This window comes from Azolla caroliniana, unplaced genomic scaffold, assembly GCF_043228905.1.
Source record: "Azolla caroliniana isolate FFs.n. ecotype wild unplaced genomic scaffold, voAzoCaro1.0.p SCAF_10, whole genome shotgun sequence".
Lineage (NCBI taxonomy): Eukaryota > Viridiplantae > Streptophyta > Polypodiopsida > Salviniales > Salviniaceae > Azolla > Azolla caroliniana.
In genome coordinates this window covers 18,318,702-18,327,931 of record NW_028230445.1, presented here as the reverse complement: position 1 = coordinate 18,327,931, position 9,230 = coordinate 18,318,702, and the positions used below count along the sequence as shown (strand labels likewise).

At 39.6% G+C, this 9,230-nt stretch overlaps 1 protein-coding gene across 2 annotated transcripts; it reads left to right on the top strand.

Annotated features, from left to right (window-relative positions):
• Positions 1-4,670: 4,670 nt before the first annotated feature.
• Positions 4,671-8,643, top strand: LOC147859325 (uncharacterized). 2 transcript variants are annotated; one of them, XM_087326363.1, is made up of 11 exons: positions 4,671-4,776; positions 5,024-5,101; positions 5,524-5,606; positions 5,860-5,961; positions 6,064-6,331; positions 6,447-6,551; positions 6,736-6,836; positions 7,074-7,212; positions 7,305-7,417; positions 7,511-7,920; positions 7,995-8,643. In XM_087326363.1, exons 1-11 carry the CDS (start codon positions 4,714-4,716, stop codon positions 8,540-8,542), a joined length of 2,010 nt encoding a protein of 669 aa, XP_087182489.1. In that variant the 5' UTR covers positions 4,671-4,713; the 3' UTR covers positions 8,543-8,643. The 2 variants fall into 2 exon arrangements, with proteins under 2 accessions (XP_087182489.1, XP_087182490.1); XM_087326364.1 differs by lacking the exons at positions 4,671-4,776; positions 5,024-5,101 and having other exon boundaries at positions 5,521-5,606; positions 5,892-5,961.
• Positions 8,644-9,230: the final 587 nt, after the last annotated feature.

Below are 9,230 nucleotides of genomic sequence, written 5' to 3'. Positions count from 1 at the left end.
GAACTGCAGACACTCCGAGCTGATGCAGAAAATCGGAAGAAAACCGGAGATGGGTTCTATAAAATGGACGAAGAAAGTATCGTCAACATCCGGGAAGAACTGTCGGAGGATTTCTATGCTCTAGCAGAAGAGCATCTCAAGGAAATCCGAGGGTTAGTAGAGAGGTTGGATGACGGGCAGCTCGAAACCCAACTAGAATTGGAAGGGTACGAGAAGGACCGACTGCGACAGGAAGCCGAGGGACACACAACGCCGATCTCCATCAGTGAGGGCGAGCGACCGGCTGAAGAGGACCCAACCGACAACGCACCCCGACAGGAATTACTCGAGGAAGAACTTCCGGAGCAAGAACAGGTTGATGTCGGGGATGATGCAGAGTGGAGACAGGAAAGTACCGAATCCGGGGAGGAAAGGACACAACCAGTGGAAACCGGAGAGAGCGATACCGGGAACGGAACGGAGGTAGAGCAGGACAGACCCGGACAGGATACAGAAGAAACACCGGTACCACCGGTACAAGCAGAGTCGGAGCAGCAAGATGCGGAAAGGCAGCCAATCCAATAGGAAGTCGGAGACGGCACAGGCAAGACAACACTTGAAACCTCTGAGCGGAGTTTGCTGGATATTTTGGAGGAAGACTGAAGCCGGCTGTGGGTTCGAAGTGCAACGCACTTTCCCACGGGCGTGCCATGTGTTGGCCGGTCAGAAGAAGGCAAATGGGAAAGCAAAAATGAATCGGAGTCGAAGCGGATAAATAGATAAATAGAATTATTAGGAGGGACGGATCCGGTAGTTGTAACCGATCCGGATCCGAACCGATTCGGTTTCGGTTAACGGTTGCCTGAGAGCACCGATTGTAATCTGGTCGGATGCCTATAAAAGGATCCGATGTTTTGTAATGAAGTGACGAAGAATTAATATAGTTTTGCTTATGCTTATTGATCTTGTCTTCGTCTGTGCTTAAGTGTAATTATCATACGCGTGTATTAACATCCTATCCCTACCACCCCTTTGGAGAAATATCGGATAGACACCTGTGTTGCGGCTAGTCCAGCCATACATACAACAGACGTCTTGCTTTTGGTTCAGACATGGTTCTCTTCGACCAATAGCATTAATTGGAGTTCGAAGAATGAAGGAGGGTTTTCTCTCGCCAAGATTGCCGTCCGTAATGATCGAATCATTGTGCGAGGCCGCCCAAGCATACTTGAACCATCTCGTCTTCATCGATGTTTATTTTGATGGAGCCAAGCGAGTTGCAAATGCTCTTGATCTTGGCGGTGTAGTCCGACATAGACATGTCTTTTTGCCGATTGTTGTTCAACTCTTGTCGGAGTTGAAGCTTTCGGGCGGTCCTGTTGGCGGCGAACATTTTCTTTAAGTTCGCCCACGCTTCTTTAGGCGTCTTGGCATCTCAAATATGGCTAAGTATATGGTCGTGGACACATGTTGCCAAGCAATACATGACTCAACTTGTTGCTTGCTCCCATGTTGCATAGTCGGCGTTCTTTGAGTCGGGTCGATTTTCTTGAGCGTCGTTGATGTAGCTTCAATACCCTTGGCCGACGAGGTATTGGGTCATCTTGTACTCCCAAGATGAATAATTGCTCCGATCTAGCTTTTCACTAGGGAGCAAGCTACCCATTTGTGTGTTCATGTTGATTATAGTGTCTTCTCTTCTTTTGCTTTTCTTCCTTCGATCACGTCCACGTGCTACATAGCGGCACTACAGTAGCCGATAGATGGATTTTGTCATCAACATCTCGAACCCACAATCACAGAGTCGGGTGAGCTTAGTGGATTTTCTAAACCACACGCTCTGATACCATGTAAAGAATTAGGTAAGTAATTAAGTATGGGTTAATTAGTACCTAATTATGTGATTAAGTTAAGTGCGAAAGATTATGTGATATGTGTGTGTGTGAGAGAGAGAGAGAGAGGAAGAGAGAGAGGAGAGATACACTTATGAACAACACAAGATGGGGGATGAGTAAGTATATTAAATTAGCATTATGATCATCAAATACAAAAATACCTACAATGAGGTATATATAGACCTCATGTGCAAGGGTGCACATGTGTGAGGATAATATAGGTACAAAGGTGTAAGTCCTATATTAAATGACCTTGGGAGTGGAGGATCTAGAATATCTTACTTAAGTACAAGGTCCTATTTAAGTCGTTATAGTCAACACTTCTAACTAGATTATATCTAGGTAACTACGAAGTTACATGGTTAACTAACTAACTAACTAAACTAATTTGAGCTTGATCTCTCAACAGGTTGTATGTAGGAAGATTCTTGAACTCAATGGTAACATATGTTTTGTGGGCCTTGGAGGAAGTGTAGAAAATCTAAAAGAAGGCATATTAGTACTTCCTACAAGGACAATATCTTTGGAAGTCCCTAAAGAAGAGGATGAGGATGCCACCAAGGGTTGTTTACAAGCAAAAATAAACAACTTTGGTGTCTAAGTTCCATGAAAGTCAATCAGAAGCTAGAGTGTGGGCACAATCCCATAGTCAAGGCAATTGTGAGAGTTTGTGAAGGAAGGGTTGGCTATTAGCCTCAATTACTAACTTATGAAATGTGGTCGATACAACAACTAGTATCTCAGTAACAGGGTTCATGCAAGTCAAGCTCATGTAAGGTCGAAAGCTGATAATGCCCATAGAAGAGAGGATTATGTCGTTGGTGGCAATGTCATAGGAAAATGAGATGAGAAGACAAAAGCTTCTTGCAATGAGGATAAGACAACTAGAGAGGTGGCCAAAATACTTGGAATTGGCATTCAGCCAGTTAAAGGTTGCTAGGATCAAGAACAAGGGAAGATACGACAAACATCGACTACAATCGAGAAAGACTCCTCCCCCACCCCAACATCATCAAGGATTTGGCTACACTCAAAGCATCATACCTATTTCAACTTGGCCAAGTAGTTTGAAACACAACATGTGTTTCACAAAGTGTTGGATTGGATCGACTAGGACCTTGATAACCACTTGAACAATCAATGCATGACCCCCATCCCATGGTAATTTGACATATATGACATATTGCTCATTCTAAAATGTCTATGCCCAATCAATATCTAACAACTAGTTGGGGAAACCATGATATCAATAGTCTCTAATACCCCTATGTCTACACACTAAAACTCATGAGAGGTCTCGAACCAATCCAACTCCCTCTTGAGGGTGGTACCAAGACATTCAAGGCCCCATGGAATTTTGGCAAAACCCCTCATCATGCACACCTCATCAATCCAAATCAATTGCACTTTCTTTTCAACACTACATATGTGGTCTTGGCTCGAATATACCATGAGTCAATGTATGTCTCCCAATCTCCTTTTGAATTGGCCAATAAGTCTACCACCATCACATGGTGGCTCTATTGAGGAGTACATGCTTACAACCATGGAGTTATTCATGCACCATAACATAAGCTAACATGGTCCCAACATCCGAGCAATGATCCACATTCTCCAATTGCTACACATCTTCCTCAACAAACCCAAGTTCAAAGCACCCGCTACCATAAATGTGACCCTCCAGATTGTGTTTAGCCTTCAACTAAAATCCCTAACCTACATGGTATCCCTTAATCATTCACCTTCTGCATAACCACTTATCACCTCTATACTAAAAATGTTTTTGATTCCTTATGGTTACCCATGCTTGTACACAAAAAAACTACCATACGACCTCTTTGTATATTTTGCCTTTGCCAATCTTGTGCTACTCCCATGTCACTCAAACAGGAACTCTGCTAACTCCCGTCTTCATTATTTTTCTCACTCCTCTAGCCACCCCACCCCACCTCCAAACCAAACCCCTATTTGTCGATATCGTTGGGCCGAAGGATGTGGACTAGTGTGTACCCGATAAGTGGCGAGTTGGGTGGTTAGAGTGATTGTCAATCACCCTTGAGCTTGTAGCTTCGCAACCCTAGTCTAATTAGAACTTGCGCTCCCCTCTTTTTCTCGTTAACTCTCTCTCTTAATAGAAGATTAGCACTTAGATAGACACACATAGACATAAGAAGACCTCAAAATAATAATAAAACATAAATTCTAGTATTATGAATATGTATACAACACACATACAAGAGGTAGAGAGTGGTTAGGGTTTAGGTACTTAGTTCTTCACCTTAATCACTCTTTAGGTGAGGTGAAAAAGGCAGGGCAGGTATAGGTCTACTACAAACTATATGAAAGAAAAGATCAAATGAGGAAGAAGAGTTTAGTGAAGTCACCAAAAGATGGCTTTTATAGCTTTTTATAATGAGGTAACTAGATTCCTCTTATGAACATTAGGGTGGCATTTATATGGCTTCACCATTTTTAGTTAGTGAGATTTTACTCTATCTCCTCCTTTTTCTCTAGTTATCTTTGTGAGCATATAATTGGTGTCCTCTGACATTAGGGCGGCGTTTAAATGGCTTCACTATTTTTAGTGAGATTTACCCTATCTCCTCCAAGGTTTTTTTCTACTGATCTTTGTGAGCATATAATTAGTTGTGGATGTCTTCATGCATTTCCTTTGTTCTGAATCTGAATGCAGGATGCTAAACAATACCAATTATCAACAATTGTTGTGATTCCTCAAGGCTTCCGATCAATCTCTCTTCTCCTCCCCCCCCCCCTTTGTTTCTGAGAGAAGATGCCTTCTTCTTCAGTTATCTTCAGATCGCTACACAGATAATGAGGAATGGATTCCATCGCTCATCATCATCATCATCATCATCATCGTCCAGTTGTTGTGGCCTATTTCGTGAGTTCCTTCTTTTCATCTGTTCATTTATTTATTTATTTATTTATTTATTTATTTATTTATTTATTTGCATCCTGATGGATGCGTGTGTATGTGTGTGTGTGTGTGTGTGTGTGTGTGTGTGTGTGTGTGTGTGTGTGTGTGTGTGTGTGTGTGTGTGTGTGTGTGTATGTTAGCTCTGATTCAAAGCAGGTCCATTTCTTTCATTTGTTATCAAATTCTTTTATTTGTGTTATTGGTTTATCAGGATGTGGACTGCTTCTATGCTCAGTCTGAAATCCTCCGCCGACCACACCTTCTACACCACCCTGTCGGTGTTACACAGGTATAATACATACATAACATACATACATACATACATACATATATAACATACATAACATACATAACATACATAACATACATACATACATACATACATAACATACATAACATACATAACATACATAACATACATAACATACATAACATACATAACATACATAACATACATAACATACATACATACATACATACATACATACATACATACATACATACATACATACATAACATACATGCATGCATGCATGCACCACCCTGTTGGTTTTAAATGAAACGATTCGTTATGTCTGTTCTAGATCTCATTAGAAAATGCAACATATTGGCTGTTATACATTATAAACACTTGCTGAAATTGTATGCTGTCAATTCTATTAAGGAACATACCTTTCATGAAATGATATGTTTTTTGTTTTTATAATATAGAAGTCTTTGGTAGTGACATGTAATTATATGGCCCGTCAACTCGGTGTGCCGAAAATGGCATCTATCCAAGAGGCCAAGAAAAGGTATGTCATTGTCTTTTTGGAATTCGTATTTCCTTCATTGTCATGAATTTATGGGAAAGTATGATTGATAATGGTGGATTCGTTCAAAGTCTCTTTATTCACACATAGAGACTTTGTGCTTCAATGTAGGAATACCCCTTCCTAGGAAGGAGACACATATCAAGAACACATGTATACTCTAGTCCCATAGGTCAAAACTGGCCTCTTTATGGACGATAAAAAGTTCTAATTCTAATTCTAATTACTTGTTCAGATGCCCTAATTTAATTCTCTTTAATGGAGAAGATTTAACGCCTTACCGAGCAGCAAGCAAAAATATTATGGCCGTCATAGGTCGTTTTGGTGTTCTAGAGAGGTGCATTACATATACTCTACTCTCTTGTCAATGTTTTTGAGATGCATCTGTTTGGCCTTTCGTCAGTATTCATTTATTTCCTCTTCATATGGTTGTCGATAGGCGAGGTCTCGATGAAGCTGCATTAGATATTACATCAGAGGTGCTCAAGAGGGTTGTATCAATACCAATCAAAGACTTTTCCAGGCATGTGATTGGTTTGGAAATCATTGGAGTGAATGAGAATGATATTAAGGTTTCATATGCCAGCAATATTGATCAGAACAATAGTGATTATTATATTATGGTCGGGAGCCAAGTTGTTGCGGAAATCCGTGCTGCAGTTGAGAAAGAAACAGGGTTTCAATGCTCAGCTGGGATAGCTTTCAATGTAAATCTCTTATGGTTCTATTCCCTACTATCGTTGATGTGCATTTCACTGGAAAAGCAAACAATAATCCTTGCTATATTGCAACTAATATAGTTGAATACGATTTTTGTGCCAGAAAATGCTGGCAAAGCTGGTCTCTTCAGTAAACAAACCGAACAAACAGACTTGCATACTTAGTTCTGCAATATCTACTTTTCTTGAGCCCCTTCATATACGCAAGGTAAAACGGATATCTACTATTTAGTCTCTTAACAATATTAAATTTCTACATAGTAACTTAGCGTCAAAACCTTCCATTTCATATATATGTTGGTAAAGTAGGCATTAGTATTTCAAACAGCATTCCAAGGTACATATGTTGTAATGTGGCTTCAAAACCTTCTATTATTGGTCTTTTCACATAGTTACCTGGTGTTGGACATCGGACTGAGTCTATGTTGAATGAAATGGGAGTAACAACAGTTGCCGATTTACAGCAAATCTCATTACAACAGCTATCCGCCCGGTAATGGGTTCTTGTAGTGATATTCATAAGATTTATAATGGTATATTGTTATATCAATTTATTTTTCTTTCGATGGTCTTCATGATTAGAAAACATAATAAGATGAAATTATTGTTGGGTGTCATTGGCCAATTTAGCCTCTTAGAGACGATAATATACCTCCTTTCTGTCCAGAAGACTTGTGGTGATACTAGAGAGAGTGAATAAATTGAAACACATTTTGTTACGTATTAGTAGGTTTGGAAGCAGAATGGGCACGTTGCTTTATGAAAATTGTAGAGGTGTAGACAATAGTCTTGTACAAAACAAAGGTCCACCTAAATCCCTTTCAGTTGAGGATTCGTTTCAGCCTTGTAGTTCCTTCAAGCAAACTGGGGTAATAATCTATGATTTGCAAGAATAGTGCTTGTGAATGTCGATATATTCTGCCTTAAAACGAAAAGAGTGCTCGTTCCAAATTTTCATTAGGACATTGTGAGAAGATTGGCGGTGGATTTTATTGCGAGGCTAGATGAAGATAAGGAAGAATATGCAAGAAGACCAAATGTCATTACCATGAAATGGAGATATCCAGGGAACTGGTAATATAAGCATACATGAATATCATCTATCTTGTTGTGTTTTATTTTTTTCCTTAGTTGCAAGTACCACCAACTGAAAATGCTCATTTATAGGTCATTCAAGAGTGCATCAGCCTCCATGCCTCTAGAGGTTCTTTCAACAAGTGTTCCAATTCAGAACAGGATTGATTCTGTTGTATTTGTTTCAATTAAGTTGCTAACAAATGCCATTGGAGGACAACCCTTCTCGCTTGTGGTGCTTAACATCGGTGCTACAAACTTTGTTTCCAATCCATGTGAGAGCAATGGTGCTTCTCGTGATATTCGTTCCTTTTTTAATGGACCAAGGCAAGGGTTAAAATATGTTTCAAAGGTAGTGAGTAAACGGGAAGCTCGGGCATTTCGGGAAGATTGTGAAAAGCTTGTCTCGCCATTCCTAAGCAACAATGGTCAAGGTAGTGGAAGTAATGTTCACGCACAATGGGGAGGGAAGCTGGACATAGAAGAAGAAGAACATTGTGAAGGTAAAAAAGAGACGAGTGTTTCTACTTATTTGGTTGTTTCTCAAATAAATTTTGATGTTTCTGCTTTTTTACAGATGAATGGATGTTGAGTCCATCTATAGAGGAACAAGTTTACTTACAAGAAAAACTGACCTCTACACCTGAGCGTGCCATGTATACCTCTTGTATTGGGAGGATGGATAATGATGATGTTAAGGTGGATGACCACTTAAATGCAAAGACAGAAGAAGAGGTACTTGGGAATAGAACTCACTCGAGTGGATCACTTTTATTAGACACTGAGGATTCGGGAGATCTGCGTCAGCTCATTTGTGAAAAATGTGGACAAGAACTTGATGGTAGAGAACCTCAATCAAGACAAGAGCATGATGACTATCATTTAGCATTAGATCTGAATTCACAAGAACAACTTAATGGACATGCTCAATCAAGCCAAGTGCATGATGACTATTGCTTTGCATTAGACTTGAGCTCTCAGGAACATATCTCGAGGAATTTGATTGGTCAACCTTCAATACATCATCTCGTCAAAGGTAAATATACGAATCTGAAACAATCAAGGAAAAGGAAAAGGACCCAAAATGCAACTTTAGATTGCTATATCTATCGCACTCAATGTTGAGAACCATGTTAATCAATACTGTGGGAGCATGATACATTCAATCAAGTGCTGAGTAACCACATGGAGGATATGTTATATAGATAGATAGATAGATAGATAGATAGATAGATAGATAGATAGATAGATAGATCATAGATAGATAGATAGATAGATATTGAAACTATGTGTTTTTTCGTACTATGGCTATACCTGTTTCGAAACAATTGACCTATCTGTTTCTCTTTGTATTTGATCTATACCCTAATGGTAAGCCAGTTTTTTACTACATGCAATCAGTTCCAACCTTACTAAATGCACTAGTTCACTAGATGTGGCGCACAATGTAGGGGCTCAACTCATGACATTTTGATATCCTGCAGACAACATTACCAGCAAGCTCTAAGCTACAATCTGATTGGGATTTCTCTCACTATCTCTCCGCCCTGTAACAGAATCATTTGTGTTGTACCCATAAGATTTTGTTTTAGGGGGAATGTACCACCATATTTCAAGCCCAAAATAGTTGAATGAAGGTTATATAACATAGAGATATGGAAGTTTGCGATGAATGTAAATGCCGTAAAGGATTAATAGAAGAATTTATGTTTTGTTTTCGAAGCCCTCATCATATGATGATGCAATTAAGACATAGATGTTGAGTAAGCATGCACCGTGGAATGAACATAATCACCCACTCAAATGGTTTAGT